The 25,446-nt window shown below is 43.6% G+C and overlaps 1 protein-coding gene across 5 annotated transcripts in view; it reads left to right on the top strand.

The window, feature by feature from the left end:
* Positions 1 to 25,446, top strand: part of LOC129709656 (adhesion G protein-coupled receptor B2-like) — a 545,832-nt gene that overhangs the window by 306,990 nt on the left and 213,396 nt on the right. For all 5 annotated transcript variants that reach the window (XM_055656140.1, XM_055656141.1, XM_055656145.1 and 2 more), the window contains 2 exons: positions 2,668 to 2,743; positions 21,811 to 21,913. In XM_055656140.1, the coding sequence (XP_055512115.1) occupies positions 2,668 to 2,743; positions 21,811 to 21,913 (179 nt within the window). The remainder of the gene's footprint in view (positions 1 to 2,667; positions 2,744 to 21,810; positions 21,914 to 25,446) is intronic.

Below are 25,446 nucleotides of genomic sequence, written 5' to 3'. Positions count from 1 at the left end.
TCACAGACGCTCTCCATCCAATCTGACTGAGCTTGAGCTATTTTGCAAAGAAGAATGGGCAAAACATTTCAGTCTCTAGATGTGCAAAGCTGGTAGAGACATACCCCAAAAGACTTGCCGCTGTAATTGCAGCGAATGGTGGTTTTACAAAGTATTGACTCAGGGGGGCTGAATACTTTTGCACACCACACTTTTCAGTTTATTATTTGTAAAAAAATTTGAAAACCATGTATCATTTTCCTTCCACTTCACAATTATGCGCCACTTTGTGTTGGTCTATCACATAAAATCCCAATAAAATACATTTACGTTTGTGGTTGTAACGTGACAAAATATGGAAAAGTTCAAGGGGTATGAATACTTTTGCAAGTCACTGTATATATATATATATATAGGGTAGATAGTCAGAAGTGCTTTCCTTAGGTTCCAGAGGTGGTAGTGGAAAGTTAAGAGGCTTTGCAGAGAATGGAGGGACAGGGAGCATGTGCAGGCAGATAAGATTAGTAAAGTAGGCATGTTTAGCACAGGCATTATTGGCCAAACAACCTGTTCCTGTACTGTACCGTTCGGTGTTCTGAATTCTATGATATTATAGCCTTTATATCAATGACTAGACTGAAACTATTATATTCTGGCAATTCCAAAGATAATTCCAGTTGACTCAACAAAACTGCTTTCGATTTAATATTTAAAAAACCTACAAGTAATTAAATATCATTTTAAAATATGCAGCTCCCCAATTTCCTCTTGCATTTTGTACTCTGCATAGCCCACACTCTATGATAGAAACAAATATGAAAGATACCCAATCAGTTCCCCTCAATCAACACACTCTTTTGGCTAGGGGAATTTGTCCTTGCACTAAACAACTTCTCCTTCAATTTCTCCAGACCAGAGGTGTAGCTATGGACACTTGCTTGGGCCCAAGCAATACTTGTATTCTTAAAACCAATGTTATTTCAGTCTTACTTGTGCCCACTCCCTCAACTCTATGACTGCTGCGACACTGTTATTGCATGTGCAGATTCAAAGGTTTCATCATTTTTTAAAGCCAATTTCCATTCTGCCCTCACCTTCACATGGTCCATCTTTGACTCCCCCTTTCTTTTCAGAGGATCGGCTAACCACCAGCTTCCACTGCAAGACCAGACACCCACAGCTACCTTGATTATTCTAAAACACATTACCTCCTCTTGTAAGGATTAAATTACCTCTGTCAAGCCTGAACCTTCTATAACCTGGAATATTGAGCTATGAGGCTCCTTGTAGTAAAGTAAATATCATAATAGTGATTGAACTTAATTTGGTTTTAAGTAGTTTGGATCACCCTGGGGTTATGAAATATGCTATTTCTGTACAATTGCCAATGATATTGAGTCTATAATTTTACAAAAAACAGTGTTTACTTTTTTAATACTATTTAAGAATATGGGTGTGCCTCTTTGAACTTTCAGCACTTTGCACATTGACACCTTAAATATGGTTGGGATCTCCTAAAATAAAAACATAAAATTCTGGAAACATTCAGCAAGCCAGGCAGGATTTGGAATGAGAAACAGAAATAATGTTTTAAGTCCGAGACTCTTCATTAAAATGGAGAGGAAACAAGTTGTTATAAAGTTGCAGAAAGGATGCAGGAGGGATAGATAAATCAAAGGAATTTCTCTGATAGACGAAGACCATATGGGTAAGTGGATCAAGTAGAGCTCATGATGCTTTTGTTGTCTGTTATATGTTGCTTGTGGCAGAGCTATGGTCTGCATTAACGGAAAGAGAAAAACAGATGGATGACAGGCAGGAAAGGCCTATTCTGATATCAACACAAAGAAAAAGAGTAAGTTACCTAAGGTTCAAGAAATCAATATTGAATCTGGAAGGCTGCAATGTGCCCACACACAAAATGAGGCTCCTTAGGTTTGCATTGGACCTTGTTAGTAGTGCAGAAATCAGCAGACACATAATGTGGAGTGGGATGGAGAGTGGGATAGCATGCCAGCAATCAGAGTTCAGGGCCAACCCTGAACGCTGAATGCAGATGTTCTATGAAGCAATCACTGGATACGCTTTTCATCTCTCCGCTCTCGAGGAGACTATATTCTGAACACTCAATGAAGTACGGTAGAGTGGAAAAAATGACATTGAATTGTTGCTTCACATGGAATGAATGGTGGGAAGTGAAATGAACCGGTGAAAGAACAGCTGTTGCATCTCCTACAGTTGCAAGGGAAAGTGCCACAAGGCAGGGAGCGGTTGATGGGGCAAAAGGTTAGATCAGGATATTGCAAAAAGGGTGGTCCTTTTGAAATGCTGAAAGGGGAGTGAAATCCTACATAATTTTCACCACCTTCAACAAGCATTTCTGGATACACATCATGAATTTTCTCACTGAATATCCTCCCTGAAGATTGTCCCACAAATCTATGATGTTTCCCTTGGATGGATTTCCCATGGTCTCAATAGTTTTAAGAATGTTCAATCACTTATATCCTTACTCTGTCGCTCACTGATGAATTTATTAAATACTTTTATTAAAAACCAAAGTGACTCTTTTGTAAATGTGTGATTCAGAATATTACGTTGAGTTAAAACAGATATCGGAAAAATATTTTACCTTTTAAAAAATGAAAGTAATTGGTTCACCGGTGTTGCCTTTCAATTGTTTTCCAGAAGCAGAAGATTCAGCCTACTACATTATTGGAACTGTGCTGTACCGTACTCTGGGTCTCGTTTTACCTGTTGCAAAGTAAGTAGGTCCAGTCTTCATCCTGTGACATAATAGAAGAATTTTTAAAAAAGGTATAAAGATCAAATAAACATTTCCACACGTAAGGCTGAATTGAACAAGGTCTCTGGCTCAGTGAGGCAGCAGATCTACCAGCTGTGCCACTGTGCCGCCCGTTCTTCAGACACTTGGATAGTCTAAAGAAAATACTGACAATTTCTCTGTTTTTTAATCATTCTACATGCTCCTAACCTTACATTTTATTTGAATAGACAATAGGTGCAGGAGTAGGCCATTCGGCCCTTCGAGCCAGCACTGCCATTCAATGTGATCATGGCTGACAATACCCAATCAGTACCCCGTTCCTGCCTTCTCCCCATATCCCCTGACTCTGCTATTTTAAGAGCCTTGTTATCATGTTATCAAAAACTGTTGCTTCAGAGATTACCAACACCTTTACAGGTCACAAACACAACATCAAAAAAGATATTGTAAGTAAGCAAAAAAGGAACAATGTTAGACTTGTGAGATTGAGTTATTGATAAGGGCAGGTATAAATAGATGTTACCTCACTGCCATAACATGCATTCCTGAGTAGGACCTGTTTATTCCTACTCTTCGTTTTCTGTCAGTGAATTGACACTCAATCCATGCTAGTAGTTACCTTAATTTATATACAAATCTCTTAGAAGTTACAAGTTTTCAGGCTCATTACCTTCTCTGGTAGTCTTTTTTAACTAATACTTAGTTACACCCTAGTTCTTTTATTTCCACATTTGTGCTGCATTCTTGGTTCTCTGGTAACTTCTTTTGTATCTTCTTCTGTGAAGACAGACACAAATCTGTATTTAACTCCTCACCCACTTCATTATTACTCATGATGATTCCTCATGAGATCTCCAATCTCTGTCTGTGGGAGCAGACATCTGCCATTTGCCCCAACTAGACTTTTCCTTTTTATCAACCAGACAGAGGCACTTCCTGCCAGTTTGCTCTTGTGTTCTATTTTCCCCCTTTTTAATGTTTTTTTAATTATCTGTTGACGAAATCCAAAACACTCCTAATCCCCAGGTTTTACTGACAACTTTATAGGCCTTTTCCTTTGATTCCGTACCATCTTTAATTTCACCTGCAATCCACAGTTGCATTGATATATAGAACGCCTTAATCTTTTGCTGGCTACATAAAACCTTGCAGAAAAGTGTCACCAGTGGGTCAGGGTCAAACTTGTGTCATACAGCACTTTCTTCTCTGAGAGGTACATTATGCATTGAGAGCTTGGTACAAATTCCATGAAGTCAAAATGCAAGACTGAATTAATAGCAGTGTTAATGCTCCATGGCACTTTTAACACGTCCAGTGACCTCACTTGACCTCAGAAAGGGGTTTTAACTCCTTACCAAAGGGAAACGGTAAGGTGCCTTTAGATTTGTCATCTTTAAAGTAAGTACTGACATTAAAAAACATTAAATGTTTAAAGTAACAGTACTTCAAAGGAATAAGCATAAAGAAACTTACTAACAACACATTTGTATAAACTATTATTTCTTGTGGTTTGCTTTGTGAGAACTTTCTAAATCAGCTTGCTGGCATACTTGTAAAAACAATGTCCCAATAATAACTGCTCCTTCTCATGTATGTAGACCACCTATTGCCATGAATAATGATCATGAGCATTGAAAGGACTACTGCAGTATCCTAGATGAAAAGGCTCTAATCTGCTATAATTGACTGACGAGTAGATAAACATAGAATATGGAACAGTACAACACCTGAACAGACACAGCAGCCCACAATGTCTGTGCTTAACAAGATGCCAAGACTAACTCTTATCAGCCTGCTCATATTCCATATCCCTCCATTGCCTGCATATCGTATCTGCCCACCACCACCCCCAGCAGCATGTCCAGGCACACACCACCCTCTGTGTAAAAAAGCATCTCTGCACATCTATATATAACTAAATGTCTCATCTTCATCGTATATGGAGGTACGTATCTGGCATGTGCCGTGAGTAATTACTCAGGGCAGGCATTGGGCAGTCAATCGACCTTTAAAAATCGTAAAAAACTGTGCATGCACAGAAAATCCTGAAACTGCAAATGCTCAGATCGGTCCTGTAGGCAGTCAGTCGACTTTTAAAAAAATCTTTTAAAACGCTCATGCGCAGATTGGTCTCCTCTCCTGTGGGCATGCGCAGCACCTTGCGTGCAGTCCACGGTGCAAAGGCAGGATTTCAGCAGCCTTTATTGCCCATTGTAAGTGAAGGCTTGAAGCAGTGTCCACAGCACGTGAGTTGAACAGTTACGTGTATTACACAAACTGCGGATGAATGGTACTGGAGAATTATGCCTACCTAAAATAGATTCTTAAAAATAATAACCATGGATAACAAGGGAAATCAGGGATAGTATCAAAGCAAAGGATGATGCGTACAAACTAGCCAGAAAAAGCAGCATACCGGAGGACTGGGAGAAATTCAGAGACCAGCAGAGGAGGACGAAGGGCTTAATTAGGAAAGGAAAAATGGATTATGATAGAAAACTGGCAGGGAACATAAAAACTGACTGCAAAAGTTTTTATAGATATGTGAAAAGAAAGAGATTAGTTAAAACAAATGTATGTCCCTTGCAGTCAGAAACAGGTGAGTTGATCATGGGGAACCAGGATATGGCGGACCAATTGAATAACTACTTTGGTTCCGTCTTCACTAAGGAAGACATAAATGATCTGCCGGAAATAGCAGGGGCCCGCGGGTCAAAGGAGGTGGAGGAATTGAGTGAAATCCAGGTTAGTCGGGAAGTGGTGTTGGGTAAATTGAATGGATTAAAGGCCGATAAATCCCCAGGGCCAGATAGGCTGCATCCCAGAGTACTTAAGGAAGTAGCTCCAGAAATAGTGGATGCATTAGTAATAATCTTTCAAAACTCTTTAGATTCTGGAGTAGTTCCAGAGGATTGGCGGGTAGCAAATGTAACCCCACTTTTTAAGAAGGGAGGGAGAGAGAAAACGGGGAATTACAGACCAGTTAGTCTTAACATCGGTAGTGGGGAAACTGCTAGATTCAGTTATTAAAGATGGGATAGCAGCACATTTGGAAAGTGGTGAAATCATTGGACAAAGTCAGCATGGATTTACGAAAGGTAAATCATGTCTGACGAATCTTATAGAATTTTTCGAGGATGTAACTAGTAGCGTGGATAGGGGAGAACCAGTGGATGTGGTGTATCTGGACTTCCAGAAGGCTTTCGACAAGGTCCCACATAAGAGATTAGTATACAAACCTAAAGCACATGGCATTGGGGGTTCAGTATTAATGTGGATAGAGAACTGGCTGGCAAACAGGAAGCAAAGAGTAGGAGTAAACGGGTCCTTTTCACAATGGCAGGCAGTGACTAGTGGGGTACCGCAAGGCTCAGTACTGGGACCCCAGCTATTTACAATATATATTAATGATCTGGATGAGGGAATTGAAGGCAATATCTCCAAGTTTGCGGATGACACTAAGCTGGGGGGCAGTGTTAGGTGTGAGGAGGATGCTAGGAGACTGCAAGGTGACTTGGATAGGCTGGGTGAGTGGGCAAATGTTTGGCAGATGCAGTATAATGTGGATAAATGTGAGGTTATCCATTTTGGTGGCAAAAACGGGAAATCAGATTATTATCTAAATGGTGGCCGATTGGGAAAGGGGGAGATGCAACGAGACCTGGGTGTCATGGTACACCAGTCATTGAAGGTAGGCATGCAGGTGCAGCAGGCAGTAAAGAAAGCGAATGGTATGTTGGCTTTCATAGCAAGAGGATTTGAGTATAGGAGCAGGGAGGTTCTACTGCAGTTGTACATGGTCTTGGTGAGACCACACCTGGAGTATTGCGTGCAGTTTTGGTCTCCAAATCTGAGGAAGGACATTATTGCCATAGAGCGAGTGCAGAAAAGGTTCACCAGACTGATTCCTGGGATGTCAGGACTGTCTTATGAAGAAAGACTGGATAGACTTGGTTTATACTCTCTAGAATTTAGGAGACTGAGAGGGGATCTTATAGAAACTTACAAAATTCTTAAGGGGTTGGACAGGCTAGATGCAGGAAGATTGTTCCCGATGTTGGGGAAGTCCAGGACAAGGGGTCACAGCTTAAGGATAAGGGGGAAATCCTTTAAAACCGAGATGAGGAGAACTTTTTTCACACAGAGAGTGGTGAATCTCTGGAACTCTCAGCCACAGAGGGTAGTTGAGGCCAGTTCATTGGCTATATTTAAGAGGGAGTTAGATGTGGCCCTTGTGGCCAAGGGGATCAGAGGATATGGAGAGAAGGCAGGTACGGGATACTGAGTTGGATGATCAGCCACGATCATATTGAATGGCGGTGCAGGCTCGAAGGGCCGAATGGCCTACTCCTGCACCTAATTTCTATGTTTCTAATAATAAACTAGACTAAAAGGTCCCCCAATGCAACCAATTCCTCAACGCAATATTCCACCACTCACCCATTCCCCCAACGCAATATTTCACCACTCACCCATAGCCCCTAACTGCGCAGGCATGGCTCATTTCCACTCATCCCCAAGCACTCCCTCCCCCTCCTCTTCATGTGTGGGAGGAGAGGAGGGGACGGGGGAAGGGAAGTGGGGTGTGTGGCAGGGGAGGGTGTGGGGTGGGAGGGGAGATGGGATGTGTGTGTACGGGGAGGAGGGGAGGGTGTGAGGGAAGAGGGATATGTGGCGGGGGTGTGTGTGGGTTGGAGGAGGAGAGGAAGGGTGTGTGTGGACAGGGAGGTGTAGTAGGGGGGGGGGGGGGAGAGGGTGGTGTGGGGGGAGGGGGGTGTGTGTGGGGGTGGGGCAGTTGTGGGGGAAGGGGGGGGTTTGTGGGAGGGGGTGTTGTGAGGGAGGAGGGTTGCGGGGAAGGGGGGTGTGGGGGTAGGGTCGTTGTGGGGGAGGGGGGTTTGAGGGAGAGGGATTGTGGGGGGGGGGTGAGGGCGTTTGGGGGGGTGTTGTGGGGGAGGGGGTTGTGGGGGAGGTGAGGGGTTGTGCGTGGGGGGGTTGTGAGCGGAAGGATATATGGGGGTGGTATGGGGATGTGTGTGTGGGGGGGGTGGTGTGTGGGGGAGGGGGGGTTGTGTGGATAAGGGTGTGTGTGGGGGGGGAGTGTGTGTGGGTGGGGGAGTGTGGGTGGGGGGGTGGGTGTGTGTTGGTGGGGGGTGTGTGTGTATGGGCGGGTTGCTGTGGGCTTGCGGGGGGGGGGTGTGTGTGGGTGGGGTGAGTAGTGGGGAGAGAGGGGTGTGTGGGTAAGGGGGAGTGAGCTCCAATAAAAGACGGGGGAAGAGCCAATGAGGGGAACCAGAGGGATAGTGGGTGGAATTGGTGGTGCGATGGGGACACACAGCGGGAGCTGTTCGTTCTCTTCCGCTGGGATCAGAGTCTCCGCTATCCGTTTGACGACATAGGTGACATCTCCAATTCCAAACAGGGCTGGGTCTACCATGCTTGGCTGGGCTTGGTCAGGTCTCTGATGCTGAGCTATTGCTTGGGGCGGGGCTGCTAGAGCCTGGGCTGCTTGGGGCTGGGCTGGGCTGCTTTGGGTCCCTCCGAAAATCTGGATGGAATCCTCCGCCGGCCACCCTCAGCTCCAGTAAGGACGCGATGGTGCAAGAAGGGGCAGACCGTCCTAAGGAGTGACAGGGGAAGAGACTAATCCGCGTGGCGCCGACTAACAGGAGAAGAGATCGATCTGCGCCCGCGCGGTTTTTAAGATTTATAAACCTTGGTAACTTTTACAACATTTAACCGATTGGAACGAAACTTGGCGCACTCGCAGCACAGGAAAACGCTATCGTGAACCGTTTTCGCGCAAATAAAAAGACCACCAAACCAAAAGATAACAAGATCAGAGTTTTAGTTATGTATAGATAGATACTAAATTTAGTAGATGAATTGGAAATCTTTACTATTTATATTTAATAATTACCTTTTTATAATTTTAGTCAGGGTAGGCACTGCCTACCTTTGCCTACCCTGACAGCATGTGCATGGTATGTATATATGTTTGTGTTCCCGAAATACAGTTAAAATGGTACACGATAGCGCAACAATTTTAGGGGCGCATTACTCACCATTCGCCTGCTGTGCGCAATATCAAATTTTGTTAAATTTAAAAAAATAATCCCCTTTAGAAACTTTAATTAACTTTCTACCAGGAACGGCAGTGGCATGGTCAGCCGCGCCTGCGCAGTTGGGGGAGGGTTGCCAGGCCCGGTATCCGTGCGTGCGCAGTTGGGGGAAAGTTTCCCATGTCTGCACATGCGCCATGTGTACCTGACTGGCATCACAATGGGGCCAAAATTGGTCCACGGTCGTTATAACGGAGACCCAATGGGTCATTGGGGGAGGGTTGCCAGGACATCCAGTAACTTTTAAATGTTGCCCTGATCATCTCATAGCCCAGGGATAATAGTTTCTGACTGTCCTATCTATGCCTCTCATAATTGTATATATTTCTATCAGATCTCTCTGCAAACTCTGGCATTCCAGAGACAATAATCTGTCTGTCCAACCTCTCTGTATCCAATACCCCCTAATTCAGGCATCATTCTGGTAAACCTCCTCTCAGTTTAGTTTATTGTCACCTGTACCGAGGTGCAGTGAAAAGCTTTTTGTTGTGTGCAATCCAGTCAACAGAAAGACAATGCATGATTGCAATCAAGCCATTTACAGTGTATAGATATATGATAAGGGAATAACGTTTGGTGCAATGTAAAGCCAGCAAAGTCTGATCAAGGATAGTCTGAGGGTCACCAATGGGAAATATAGTACTGCTCTCTGGTTGTGGTAGGATGATTCAGTTGCCTGATAACAGCTGGGACAAAGCTGCCCCTGAATCTGTTGTGTGTTTTCACACTTGTATACCTTTTAAAGTCATAGAGTGATACAGCATGGAAACAGGCCCTTCGGCCCAACTTGCCCACACTGGCCAACATGTCCCAGCTAATTTAATCCCCCTCCTGCATTTGGCCCATATCCCTCCAAACCTGTCCTATCCATGTACCTGTCTAACTGTTTCTTAAACATTGGGATAGTCCCTGCTATCAAGTATCTCCTCTGGCAGCTTGGTCTGTAAAGTAGAGTCCCAGCCTACTCAACCTCTCCCTATAGCTCAGACTCTCTAGTCCTGACAACATCCTCGTAAACATTCTCTGTACCTTTTCCAGAATGACAACATCTTTCCTATAACATGTTGCCCAGAACTGAGCAGAATACACTAAATGTGGCCTCACCAATGTCTTATACAACTGTAACATCATTGCCTCCCAACTTCTATACTCAATACTTTGACTAAGGAAGGCCAATGTGCCAAAAGTCTTTTTGATCACCCTATCTACCTGCGACTCCACCTTCAAGGAATTATGCATTCGCATTCTTAGATCTCTCTGCTCTACAACACTCCCCAGAGCCCTGCCATTCACTATATATGTCATGCCCATGTTAGACTTCCCAGAATGCAACACCTCACATTTCTCTGCATTAAATACCATCAACCATTTCTCAGCCCACCTGGCCAATCGATCAACATCCTGCTGCTTTTCACAACCATCTTCACTATCTGCAAAACCACCCACTTTTGCATCATCCACAAACTTGCTAATCTTGCCATGTAAGTTCTCATCCAAATCATTGATATAGATGACAAACAGTAACGGGCCCAGCACCAAATCCTGAGGCACACCACTAGTCACATGCTTCCAGTCTGAGAAGAAACCTTCCAGCATCACTCTCTGCTTCATTCCATGAAGCCAATTTCCTATCCATTCAGCTATCTCTCCTTGGATCCCATGCAATCTAATGGGATTTTGCCTAGTGGGAGAGGTGAGAAGAGGGAGTGGCCAGAATGTGACACGTCCTTGACTATGCTGCTGGCCTTGCCGAGGCAGCGTGAGGTATAAATGGAGTCAATGGAAGGGGGGTTGGTTTGTGTGATGGTCTGGGCTGTGTCCACAATTCACTGCAATTTTTTGTGGTCTTGGATGCTATCTTTCCAAAGCTTCTACATCCTTCCTATAATGGGATGACTAAAACTGCATGCAATACTCCCCAAAATCCACAAACCCGGCTCTCCCGGCAGACCCATTGTCTCTGCCTGTTCGTGCCCACCGAACTCATCTCCACATACCTTGACTCCATACTATCCCCCTTGGTCAAATCCCTTCCCACCTATGTTCTAGACACCTCAGACACTCTCCGCCGCCTCCACGCATTCCACTCTCTAGGCCCTCACCCCCTCATCTTCACCATGGATGTCCAGTCACTCTACACCTCCATCCCCCACCAGGATGGCCTCAAAGCCCTCTGGTTCTTCCTCGACCAGAGGAGCAACCTATACCCAGCCACTGACACTCTCCTCCGCCTAGCGGAGTTGGTCCTCACCCTCAACAACTTTACGTTTGACTACTCCCATTTCTTCCAAACACAAGGCGTAGCTATGGGCACACGCATGGGCCCCAGCTACGCCTGCCTCTTTGTCGGGTATGTTGAACAATCCTTGTTCAATACATACCAGGGCCCCATCCCCGACCTCTACCTTTGTTACATTGACGACTGCTTTGGGGCCACCTCCTGCACCCACACACAACTGACTGACTTCATCCACTTCACCACCAACTTCCATCCGGCACTCCAATACACCTGGACCATTTCCGACACTTCTTTACCATTCCTTGACCTCACCATCTCCATCGCAGGGGACAGACTTCTGACCGACATACACTACATTGCTCCTCTGGTCAAGGAAGAACCAGAGGGCTTTGAGGCCATCCTGGTGGGGGATGGAGGTGTAGAGTGACTGGACATCCATGGCTATCTGGACTACACGTCTTCCCACCCTGCCCCCTGTAAATATTCCATCCCCTACTCCCAATTCCTCCGCCTATGCCGCATCTGTTCCCAGGATGAGACGTTTCACACCAGGGCATCGGAAATGTCCTCGTTCTTCAGGGAACGGGGATTCCCCTCCGCCACCATAGATGAGGCTCGCACCAGGGTCTCATCCATACCCCGCAACACTGCTCTCTCTCCCCATCCCCGCACTCGTAACAAGCGCAGAGTCCCCCTAGTCCTCACCTTTCACCCCACCAGCCGGCAAATACAACACATAATCCTCCGCCATTTCCGCCACCTCCAACGTGACCCCACCACTCGCCACATATTCCCATCTCCCCCCATGTCTGCCTTCCGCAAAGACCGCTCCCTCCGCAACTCCATTGTCAATTCTTCCCTTCCCTCCCTTATCACCCCCTCCCAGGCACTTTCCGTTGCAACCGCAAGAAATGCAACACCTGTCCCTTCACCTCCCCCCTAGACTTCATTCAAGGACCCAAGCAGTCGTTCCAGGTGCGACAAAGGTCACCTGTATCTCCTCCAACCTCATCTGCTGCATCCGCTGCTCTAGATGTCAGTTGATTTACATCGGGGAGACTAAGCAGAGGTTGGGCGATCGTTTCGCCGAACACCTCCGCTCAGTCCGCAATAACCTACCTGAACTCCCGGTGGCTCAGCACTTCAACTCCCCCTCCCATTCCTAATCCTACCTCTCTAACCTGGGTCTCCTCCATTGCCAGAGTGAGCAACACCGGAAATTGGAGGAACAGCACCTCATATTCCGCCTGGGTTGCTTGCGGCCGGCGGCATGAACGTTGAATTTTACCAATTTTGCTAGCCCTTGCTGTCTCCTCCCCTTCCTTAACCCTCGAGCTGTCTCCTCCCATCCCCCCGCCCTCGGGCTCCTCCTCCTCCCCTTTTTCCTTCCTTCTCCCCCCCCACCCCCCATCAGTCTGAAGAAGGGTTTCGGCTCGAAACGTCGCCTATTTCCTTTGCTCCAAAGATGCTGCTGCACCCGCTGAGTTTCTCCAGCATTTTTGTGTACCTGCAATACTACAAATGCAGCTTAACCAAAGTCTTATAAAGTTGCATAATGCCTTCATTGCTCTTATACTCAATGCCCTGCCCTATGAAAACAAGTATACCAAATGCCTTCTATACCACGCTATCTACTTGTGTTGCCATTTTCATGAAATTATGGCATTCGATCCCAAGATACCTCTGTACATCAATGCTGTTAAAGGTCATGCTATCAATCATATGTTTTCCCCATAAGTTCAACCTCCCAAAGTGAAAGACCTCATATTTGCTTAGATTAAACTCCATCTGCCATTTCTCCACCCCTTTCTGTAACTTATCTATATCGTACTATATACTTTGAAAACCTTCCTCTCAGTCCGCGACCCTGACAATGTTGGTGTCAAACGCATAGACAGGGAATCATTGGTGGAAAGAGAGATACTGGCATTCCAAGAAGGGCATCATTCTGACTTCCCTGAATGCCAGAGAGGTTTTCTTGGGACTGGGCAAACAATGGTCTGCAGTTTCTGCTATGGTCCAAACAGTATGGCTGCCACCAAACCCATGCCAACCCAATCAACTCTCACTAAGTTCTGTAACTTCATGAGTATCCAGTTTCTGCTCATATGTTTTCAGCCAATCCGCATCAGCCGGTATCCATATGCTCCCTGTAAATTCCTCATCGGTGTAATTCACAGGTATATTGTTGTATGACCTCTCCCTTTGACGAGATACAATAACTCATGAGTTTCCGCATGCCACTGGTCAAACTGTGGACCCTGGTTGCCAGATTTTCTCCATGTATCTCAATAAAGCCTTTTCACAGTGCAGTATCTGGCCTGGTGATTGTGGGGTCACATTTATTGTTATGTAGGCAGTCAATGTAGGAAGCCTTTTCCTCTTTCCTCCTCGTCCTCTTCCTCAAAGTGGCATTTTAGTACAGGTATAGGGAGAGTGGCCAAGATATATATATAGCTACAAACAGAGAATCACAAACTGTAAATAGAATCACATGAACAATTTGGCACAGGTAAATGGCATTCAGGCCACTGTATCTTTGTCTATTGAAAAACAAATGTGCAACTACTTTCCTGCACCTAAGCTGGTCATAGTTCTTCAAGTACATATCAAAGTACTGCTTGGATGTGATAAATATTTCTGTCTCTTCCACACTTTCAGGCAGTGAGTACCATGCCCTTTTTTCGTCATCTCCTCTAATTCTCTGAACAATTACAAAATCTGTGCCTCTGGTTTTTGACCTCTCTTTTAAGAGAAATAGCTGATTGCAATTTACTCTATCCAGGTGCTTCTTAATTTTATACAGCTCAAATAAATATTTCAAGCTTCTCCATTCCAAAGAAAACAACTTTAGCTCATCTAATTTCCCCTGGAGTTACAATTATCCAGACTGACAATATTTTCATAAATCTTGCCTGTACTCTCTCCAGTGGAATAACATTCAATTTGAAAAAAACAAAAGGTATACAATGATGTAAACAATGTTGCCAAGATCTGGTAGATAAAATGATTGGAAAATTTTATGAAATCATCAAAGGATAACTGAAAGAATAATTTAAGAGGAAGAAGACAGAGTGTGAGAGTGATCTAATGTATATAGATCGAAACTCTCATCTGGCATTGTGTTCCAGCAACACCCGCAGTCCACCATGTTTGAATCTGCAGTATAGATTCAATAACTAACTCCAACAAAGATAAAACTAAGATCTATATTAATTTGTAACAAATTAATTAACTGGAGTAACTATTGCGTTCTCAGCCAACGGTGATCTCAAGCATTTCTGACTTAAAAGAAATCAGGTTACAGATTGTTCTTGGAATTACTTTGGGACTTAAGTAGTCTATACTAAAAAAGAACCGTTCTGCTGCCCAGAGGAAGATAACTGGGGGCAATGTCTGTGGTCCAGCACCTGTCAGGTCCAAAGTGTGCCGAACTAGAGAGTTTCAACCTGTATTACAAAAACAGATGGTTGGAGCATGTTACAGTACATACAAATTTAAAACCTTCTCTATCATTAGTGCAAATTAATGGGCTAACGGGCTAGAGGCTGACAATTCAACTGGCCCTGATGGCCTGAGCACTACAGTCTAAAACTAAATGGCTGCAGCAAGAAAGGATACATTAGTTGTGATCTACAAAATCACAACCGTAATTAACAGGACGGTGGTAGAGGGTCAACGGCTTAAAATTCCCGGGTGTGAATATCTCCGAAGATTTGTCCTGAGCCTAGTTTAGTTTGCTTATTATTATTTTCATGTGTACCAAGATAGAGTGAAAAGCTTTAGTTGCTTGCTATCCAATCAGTAGAAAGACAATACATGATTACAACTGAGCCATTTACATTGTATAGACACGATAAGGGAATAACATTTAGCAGATTGATGCAATCACAAAGAAAAATCATCAACACCTTAACTTTCTTAGACAGTTTAGGAGATTTGGTATGTCGACAGATGCTTTTTTGAACTTCTGAAAGTATACACTAGACCATGATTACTGCTTGCATTATGACATGATTCAACAACTGAATCACTCAGAAGACAATAACAAAGAAGATAACAAAGATAACTCTGCTTGTTCCATCATAGATCTATACAAAACTAATCTCCGCAACTATGAACTTCTATGAACTGTCTTCAGTTGCACTTCAGTTTTTTTGTATGTATTGTTATCATTATTTTATTGAATTAAAAAAAAATGTGTATTGTTAGTGTGTATTTTCTTTGCAGGCCTGTTAAGTTGCAAGCAAGAATTTCATTGTTCAGTTATTGTTACATATTACATTTGAACACATTGACTTTTGAAATCTCCTGGGTTCTAGGGGGATCGCAGGGAATTGGAAAACTGCAAGAAAGGTTGATGACTTAAAGCTGGAATCAATTACCCTTACGTCTGTTATTGGAGTAATAATGGAGTTCATTTTTGAGTTAATTACAAGAAATTTGACAAATTATAAAACAATTGAACAAAGTTAACATAGTGAAAAACAGGAGAGCTACCAAAGGGAGTCGATCAGATGACGGATTAAAAGAGCTTTTTTGTTACAAATTCACATCCGCATTTTATCGTGCCTCAACGATTTACAACGATTTCAATTCAATTCAATTCAATTAAAATTTATTTGTCATTTGGACCCCTTGAGGTCCAAACGAAATGACATTTCTGCAGCCATACATTACAAACAAATAGACCCAAGACACAACATAATTTACATAAACATCCATCACATCGCTGTGATGGAAGGCCAAAAAAACTTATCTCTCCCCACTGCACTCTCCCCCCCCATGTCAGAGTCAAAGTCAAAGCCCCCGGCTGGCGATGGCAATTGTCCCGCAGCCATTAAAGCCACGCCGGGTGGTGCAAGGTCGCACACCGGGTCTTGATGTTGGAGCCCCCGGCGTGGGCTCGCAGAGTCCCGCGGCCATTCCAAGCCACGCGGGGCGGTGATGTCAGGCCCCGCTCCAGGAGCTCTTCGACCCCGCAACTCAGTCGGGAGAAGTCGCGTTGCGGGAGCCCTGAAAATCAGTCTCCCTCCAGTAACCCACGGGCTCCCTGTGCCGCCATCCGCCAGACCCGCAGTTGCAGCCTCCGAATCAGCAACAGCAGCAGCAGCGCTCCACCACCGCTCCACCCGCTCTGGACTCAGCCAGCTCCACGACGGTGAGGTGAGTCGTCGGCACCAGAGCCCCTGGTCTTCTCCTGTTGGAGGCCGCTCCTCGTTGCAGCCCCACCGACAACGGAGACCCGACAAAGAAAAGGTTGGGTCTCCCGTGCAGGGAGAGATTTAAAAGTTACCCCCTCCCTCCCCCACCCCACCCCCACCCATCCACACACACACCCCAACAAAAAATAACAATAACTACATAAAAACATAGACAAAAAATAATAAAAACGCAGACGGGCTGCAGAGGCCGCTGCTGACGAGAGTCGCGCCGCCTACCGTATACCATTTAATGGCTTGGCTGAAGGAATGAGTGTACTTGTAGAAAAAAAGTAGGCTCTTTTTCCTACAGAGACTGCGCTAGTCAATAACCCATGTACAATAATCCTGCATGAATCCTACTTTTTATTCTCCCCTATTTCTTAATTCTCACCTGTTTCTACCTTTCACCTGCATACTCAAGGCAATTTAAAATGGCCAATTAACCTACCAACCTGCACTAGGAGATTGGAGGTAAACCACCGAGTCAAAGGGAGATCATGCAAACTCATCCAGACAACATCCAAGGTCAGGTTGGAAGCTGGGACTCTGGTACTGTGAAGCAGTGGCTCTACCAGGTGTGCCACTGTGCCACACATGCTGCTACCAACTCGAGTCACATTTGATGATAATATAAAGATAAATGGGTTAGGTCGCAAGAGGACACAAGAGGTAGTGTTCATTACAGATACAGAAGGATGTTGATATGAAAAATGGAGAAGCTTCTGGGCAATAGTTTGAGCTAAGATATAGTGTTGGAAGTGAGTAGAGGGATATTTTGTCTGCAACTGCTCGATGTCAGCATTCCACACCAGAAATTGTTTTACAGGGTAGCTTTGATACTTTCTAGTAATAAATATTACATCTTTGATTAATAAATTTTAACGATATAGGACCTGGCAGAGCTTGATGAAAAATTATTTAAATGAAAAATTGATAATAGACTTTTTCTTTTGCAGCGTATTGTATCATTCAAAGAATTAGTCATTTAACCAGGAAATAATTCTCACAAAATGCATCCAACATTTGGATTAGGAAGTAAATAATTTAAGCAAAAACATAATTGCCTTCCACTTTTCTGCCAGTTGCAAAAAGATTTATTACAATAATAAACATTGTAATATAATCTCATTTTTTTGTGCCTGGATCAGGCAGATAACTGCTGCTGACATGTCCAATCCAGTTCTTTACAAAATAATGTTGAAATACTACTTCTCCAGGGCTATTGGTCCGTGTGAGTACAAAACATTGGACATGAATAGGTTTTCTCATGTAATAATTTTTCTTACACATAAACCCTAAAGGACATGTCCCACTTTGGCGATTTTTCAGTGGACTGCCGCCGAATGTCAAGCTCGCAGCACTCGCTGAAAAACCAGGAAGTGGAACGGCGAGTGTGAGAGTGGAACACACACACACACACACACACACACACACACACACACACACACACACACACACACACACACACACACACACACACACACACACACACACACACACACACACACACACACACACACACACACACACACACACACACACACACACACACACACACACACACACACACACACACACACACACCGCAAAGGTGGGGGCCTCTGAGAGCGGGGGAGCGCTGTCTGAAATTCACACGGTGCTAAGCCAAGGTGATACAGACACACAATGAACAGGAAGGTTAAGGCGGCTTGTACGTACTCTGAGTGGTGAGCATAGTGTTGGAGAACACATTTCTAAAGTGAGTGAACCAAGTCATATGGAGAACTGAGAATGGATTAGCTAGTAAATAGCCTCTGTTTTTGTGATGCACGTGATAGGTCTGTATTCCTTTACCACTGCTAAGAACGTGCCCAATCAGCTAGATGTAAGTGAAAATGAAAAAAAAATGCAATTGCTGGGTACCTTATAATAAAGATCTAAAATAAACAAGGTATTTGATGAAGGATCTGAAACATTGAAACATTAGCTCTGCTTAACTTCCCACAGATATAGTCTGACCAGCTAAATATCTTCAGCATTTCTGTTTTTTTTTAAAATTTAGATATTCTACATGTATACTTCTGATACCAAACAACCGTTTCACAGATGAAAACTTTATTCAGTGAATGCAAAATATTCAGAATGAATCATTTGCCGTGTGTGTAAGAATGATTTGAATGTGTACAAATGAAGTGAAATCAGTCCAAGTGATCTGTTATATTAGTCAGTACATACTGAAGATGTTTGGAACAAGCGCATGTCACTGCTTTAGTACATTTGAAACCCTAGAATCAGACAAGATTCATTGTAGAACACCCACCAGCCTTCAAATCTGGCATCTCCCACAGAATTAAACTATTACTTTGTCTATTAAAAAACAGATATGTAACTTACATAATCTCAAAACAAATTGTAATTAGGCATAGAATCAAAGAGTTGTACTGTATAGAAACAGGCCCTTCAGCCCCTCTTTCCCATGCCAGCCTTTTTGCACATCTACCCCAATCTTACTTGTTCACAGTAGCTTTGTATCATTCTCTACCTTACCTGTTTAAGTGCTTGTCTAAACATTTGTCAAATGCAGTGACTATATCTAACCCTACCACCATCTTTGACAATGAGATCTAGATCTCAACCACTCTTTGTATAGGAAAGCTTTCCCCTCAAAACTCTATTAAAAATTATTCTTCTCACTTTAAAACTATGCCTTCTTGTTTTTGATTCATTTACCAAGGGAAAATAATTTTACCCATCTACCATATCTATTCCTTGGATAACAAGGGTTCCCAACCTTTTTCGTCCCGTTTACCTCTGGCAACTTTAATAGCATATAACAATGTTATTTCACTTATTTATGAACAACTAATGATGAACCAAACACAGTAAGTCAATGAGAAAAAATATGTACAAATCCAGAATCAACAAATTAACCCCTGGGTAGGCAAAATTTACCCCAAGTTGGGAATCCTTGCTTTATAACTTTATACCTCTGAGCCTTGTTTCTCTCCTGGGAAAACAAGGCCAGCCTTTGAATCATATTTCATAATTAAAGCTCACAAATCCAGGCATCACAAATCCAGGCTCACACATCTAGGCAAATCTCCTCTGCACTCTCTCCCTTGCTATACTGTAGCAACCTCAACTGCATAATATTCCAAGGAAACTACAGATGCTGGAATCTTGAGCAAAAAAACAAAGTGCTGGTGAAACTCGGTGAGTGAGGCAGCATTTGTACACAGAATGAATAGTCAATAATTCTGGTTTGGTCCCTTCTTCAGGCTGAAATGTTGTCTATCGATTCCATCCACGTGCTGCCTGACATGTATGGAATCAGTTCCTCCAGCACTTGTTTTACAATACTCCAAGTGCGGTCTAATCAATGTTTTGTAAAGTTGCACCATAAACGCCCAACTTTTAATTTTGTATATGAATATTTTGCATGGTGAGATTATTGATAAACTGGGACCTCAAATGAATTTGTTCAAGAAGGAACTGCAGTTGCTGGAAAATCGAAGGTACACAAAAAAGCTGGAGAAACTCAGCAGGTGCAGCAGCATCTATGGAGCGAGGAAATGGGCAATGTTTCGGGCCAAAACCCTTCTTCAGACTGATAGGGGGTGGTGGGGAGAAGAAAGAAAAAGGAGGCGGAGGAGCCCGAGGGCTGGGTGATGGGAGGAGACAGCCCGAGGACTAAGGAAGGGGAGGAAACAGCAAGGGCTAACAAAATTAGGAGAATTCAATGTTCATGCCCGCAGGCTGCAGACTCCCCAAGCGGAATATAAGGTGCTGTTCCTCCAATTTCCGGTGTTGCCCGCTCTGGCCATGGAGGAGACCTAGGACAGAGAGATCTGATTCGGAGTTGGAGGGGGAGTTGAAGTGCTGAGCCACCGGGAGGTCAGGTAGGTTCTTGCGGACCGAGCGGAGGTGTTCGGCGAAACGATCGCCCAACCTCCGCTTGGTCTCACCGATGTAGATCAGCAGACATCTAGAGCAGCGGATGCAGTAGATGAGGTTGGAGGAGATTCAGGTGAACCTCTGTCGCACCTGGAACGACTGCTTGGGTCCTTGAATGGAGTCGAGGGGGGAGGTAAAGGGACAGGTGTTGCATTTCTTGTGGTTGCAGCTGAAAGTGCCCAGAGAGGGGATGGTACGGGAGGGAAGGGAAGAATTGATAAGGGAGTTGCGGAGGGAGCGGTCTTTGCGGAAGGCAGACATGGGGGGAGATGGGAAAATGTGGCGATTGGTGGGGTCACATTGAGGTGGCGAAAATGACGGAGGATTATTTGTTGTATGTGACGGCTGATGGGGTGAAAGGTGAGGACTAGGGGGACTCTGCTCTTGTTGCGAGTGGGGGGATGGGGAGAGAATGCGGGGTATGGAAGAGACCCTGGTGGGAGCCTCATCTATGGTGGAGGAGGGGAAACCCCATTCCCTGAAGAATGAGGACATTTCAGATGCTCAGCACTTCAACTCCCCCTCCCACTCCGAATCCGACCTCTCTGTCCTGGGTCTCCTCCATGGCCAGAGCGGGCAACACCGGGAATTGGAGGAACAGCACCTTATATTCCGCTTGGGTAGTCTGCAGCCTGCGGGCATGACCATTGAATTCTCCCAATTTTGTTAGCCCTTGCTGTCTCCTCTCCTTCCTTAGCCCTCGGGCTGTCTCCTCCCATCCCCCAGCCCTCGGGCTCCTCCTCCTCCTTTTTCCTTCCTTCTCCCCGCCACCCCCTATCAGTCTGAAGAAGGGTTTTGGCCCGAAACGTTGCCCATTTCCTTCGCTCCATAGATGCTGCTGCACCCGCTGAGTTTCTCCAGCTTTTTTGTGTACCCTCAAATGAAATTGTTCACATTTTGGTAAACCAGAAAATTGTTTGTGTTTTGTTTAATCTGTAACACAATCTTGATGAATGACTGAATTAATTAATTAATACGTTTATTGGCCAAGTATTCACATACAAGGAATTTGCCTTGGTGCTCCGCTATCAAGTGACAACATGACATACAGTGATAGTTAGGAATGACAAATAAAATATTATCGATTAAACATGTGAATTAAGTAAAATACCAGAGCAAAAGGAGACTACACATTTTTGGTTATTGACTAGAGCTACTATTCATGGAAAAAAGGTGTTTTTATGTCTGGCTGTGGCAACTTTGACAGTCCGTAGTCGCCGTCCAGAGGGAAGTGATTCAAAGAGTTTGTGGCCAGGGTGAGAGGGGTCAGAGATGATCTTACCCTCTCACTTCCTGTCCCTTGCAGTGTACAGTTTGTCAATGGAGGGAAGATTGCAGCCAATAACCTTCTCAGCTGATCAAACGATTCGCTGCAGTTACTTTATGTTACTGCATGATGTTATGTTATGTTATGTTATGACTGTTATATACTTATACTTATGTTATGATGAAGATACTTTATAGCTTCAAGCCATATTTTGACAGAATATGAACAACTTTCTTTGACACTTTAAAAATAAATTACATTTTAATTATATTTTCTTCCAGAAAGTCAATGGCAATAAATTCGAAAATTCTGGCTGTAACAGTAAGACCACTGCCCAAGGCTTCAGAACCAATAGTTGTTGTAGAGCTGTCTCATCTTATTAATGTAAGTAACTCTATTCATGCTTTCAGACGATTTATATCTATATTACTCACCATAATGCAACCCGATAAACATTGTTTTGAAAGAATTTTTGGAAACTGAAATATATATTAAAGATATTAAAAACTGTGATTATGTTAAAATGTAAAACAAAAGATTACATGTGAAAAAATGAATCTCAAGCGTGAAAAAGCATACAATGAATTAATCCAGTGGTTTACTTGATTCAGTAAGTAGTGCTGGCTCAACTGATTGCTACGCTGAATAGTTTATTGCATTTAAAACTCTGTTGATTCTGTCATAAAACATTAGGAAAACAAAAGTACTCAAATCATATTAGCCAGCCTAAAATTGCATCCATTCTATAGAGAAAGTCATGTCAAAGCTTAGTACAGGAATTTTTAAGTAACAGCAGAGACTAAGTACCCATTAAGGGAAATAGAAAGATCATTGTATATTATCAAGAAGTGCTCATTTGGACGTTAGATGATGACAGAATGAGCTCCATTAGAACGCATTCCCATGACTGAGTACCCTGCCAAAACCTACACTTACAAAGAATAGGCCCCTGGTGATGAATTGGATGTCAAACTGAGTACATATAGCTATACCCCAGTGCAATATGATGATAGTGGAAGGAAAACGCAAGTTAATAAAGGTGTCTGTTTGGCATATTAGGAGACTTAAATGTTATTTTTATTTTTTTTGATTAATAACATTTAAATTTAACTTTGATAATTTATGTTCAGAATATGTGATGTCTTGTCAGCAACATCCATATTATTGGAAGTGACCCAGATCACAACAGTGACTGTGCATCAAAATAATTTAAAGAACAACCTTATTTATCAGACTTTGCTGTAAACCTGTCTGCAGGATGACAGTTGGACGCATGAGAGAGACTGAATAATACACAAACGGTATTTTTCGAATCAGAGAATGCACAAAGATATTGTTCAAAGATAAAACTTGGAAGAGGCCCAACAAATTTTCACTTAATTTAAAGGAAGTGGGCATTGCTGGAAAGGGCAGCACATTAATCATCCCTAATTCTTCAAGGATAAGGATGAGCCATCTTTTGAAACCATCCATTCTCTCCAAATAAGCATTTCCTTTGAAGCTATTAGGTTGTGAGTTCCAGGATTCTGACAACCTAGCAATGCAGAAATCATTAAATTTCCAATTTGGAGTAATGTGTGTCTGAGAAAACTGCTCCCTTTGACTTTCACATGCTTGGTAGACGTCACCGAAGAAGCCTTGCTGGGTATACTTTGCTGCAATCTATTTTGTTGATGGCACACAGTGCGGCCACAGTGAGTCATTCGTGGAAGGAGCACATTTTTAAAATAATGGATGGAGTGCTGATCAAGGAAGCTGCATTGTCCCAGGTGGTGTTGAGCTCCCTGGTGGAACTGCAATCATTAGGCAAGTGGAAGGTATTCTATCATGAACATGTCTTAAAGATTTTAGAAAGGCTTTGGGAATCAGGAAGTGAATCATTGGCTATCTAATATCCAAATCCTGAGGAATTTTAGTTCTTGAGCTAACAGTCATTATGGAACACATCGTGTAACGTTTCTAATCAGTGATGATCTGCCAGCATGATGGGAACATTTGTAATAATGGTAGTCTCATTGAAAGTAAAGGTGCAGTGATTAGACTCCCTGTGTCAGAGAAGGCCATTGCCAAGCATTTATGATTCATGAAAGTGACAATATTTACTAGCACAAGCCTGAATAATGTCCTAACCTCGATGTATGTGTGCATTAACTACTTCATTGTCAAAGGAGTTACAAATAGAACCGAATACTATGCAATCATTTGTGAATATTCCAAATTCACCTTTGTGAATTGAAGGTGTCTGATGAACTAGCTGATGTGATTGTGCCAGCAACATTGCTACAGAACTTCTACAGTTATTGACATCACCAGTACAATTGTTTTCTTTTCAACAAACCTCCAACAGTCTAATGACAACTATTCAGAAATGTCAACAGGTCATCCAGGCACTTAAAGGTTTTAAAGGAAGTGACTGCAATGGTAGTGAACGTTGGTTAAAATATTTTAAAACTCAATGCATTCTGAAGATTGGAATGTAGCAAATTGTTCCCTTGTTCATGATGGAAGAAGAAAAAATATGGGCTACTATAGCCAGTTAGTTTAACATTAGTTTAACTCCCTCCTCCAACTGATCCGCAATTCCGTGTCCCTCACCATCTTCCAGTCCCGCCTCTTCACCTCTGCTTATCCTTAGCCCCACGTCCCCCTCCCTTTTCATCTGTGCATTAATTGCCTCATATTGTGTTTTGTATTGAATTCTGTCTTTACTTTGTGTACTAGTCATGTCTCTACTATCTATTTCATTCCCCTTACATGTTTTTCCTCTACCTGCTAAATTTTTGTAAGGTGTCCTTGAGACTCTTGAAAGGCGCTCATAAATAAAATTTATTATTATTATTATTATTATTATTATCTGTTGTTGGCAATATGTTAGATTTAATAATCACCTCAGCTAACCTCAGCCAAGAGCTTCCAAAGTACAGTCTTCATGTTACCTGCTCCACCAGAGGGGAGAGAACACTTGATCACTGTTACACTTCAATCAAGAACGCATATAGCTCTGTTCCCTGGGTGTCTCTGATCATTGTTTTGTTCACCTTATTCTGACCTACAGGCAGAAATTAAAATCTGCTAAGCCTGTGGTCAGAATGATGAAAAGATGGACTAGCGAGGGCATTGAAAATCTACAGTCCTGCTTTGACTGCACTGATTGGAATGTTTTCAGGGAAGCAACCACAAGCCTCAATATATATACAGACACTGTGGCATCATATGTCAGCTTTTGTGAGGACAGTTGCATTCCCACTAGGACCCGGATCTGGTTCAACAACGACAAGCCCTGGTTTACAGCAGAACTCAGACAGCTCCGGCAGTCTAAAGATGAGACCCACAGACCTATACAGGCAGGCCAAGTACAAGCTGAGAAGAGGAATCAGAGCTGCCAAGGAAAGGTTCTCTGAGAAGTTGAGGAGCAAGTTCTCAGCTAATTACACTTTTTCTGTTTGGGCTTACAAGAAATCATCAGCTACAGCTACCCCCCCCCCCCCCCCCCCCCCCCCCCCCCCCCCCCCCCCCCCCCCCCCCCCCCCCCCCCCCCCCCCCCCCCCGCTCCTTGGACAATCGGCAGCTGACCAATGATCTGAACAAGTTCTACTGCAGGTTCAATAAACAGAAACATATCCCCGGTACCCCCTCCCCATTCACCACCTTAAGACAGTGGAATTGATTGTAGACTTTAGGAGAGCCCTACCTCCCCTCCCTCCACTCACCATCAACAACACCAGTCACATCAGTGGAGCCTTTTAAACTTCCTTGGAACCATCATCTCCAAGGACCTTAAATGGGGGGCCACCATCGACTCCACAGTCAAAAAGGCCTAACCGAGGATGCACTTCCTGCGGCAGCTGTGGAAGCAAAATCTGCCACAGACAATGATGGTCGAATTCTATACTGCCATCGTAGAGTCCGTCCTCTCC

The sequence above is a fragment of the Leucoraja erinacea genome, chromosome 26, assembly GCF_028641065.1.
Source record: "Leucoraja erinacea ecotype New England chromosome 26, Leri_hhj_1, whole genome shotgun sequence".
Lineage (NCBI taxonomy): Eukaryota > Metazoa > Chordata > Chondrichthyes > Rajiformes > Rajidae > Leucoraja > Leucoraja erinaceus.
The sequence above is the reverse complement of the archived record's forward strand: the minus strand, read 5'-3'. Positions and strand labels throughout refer to the sequence as shown.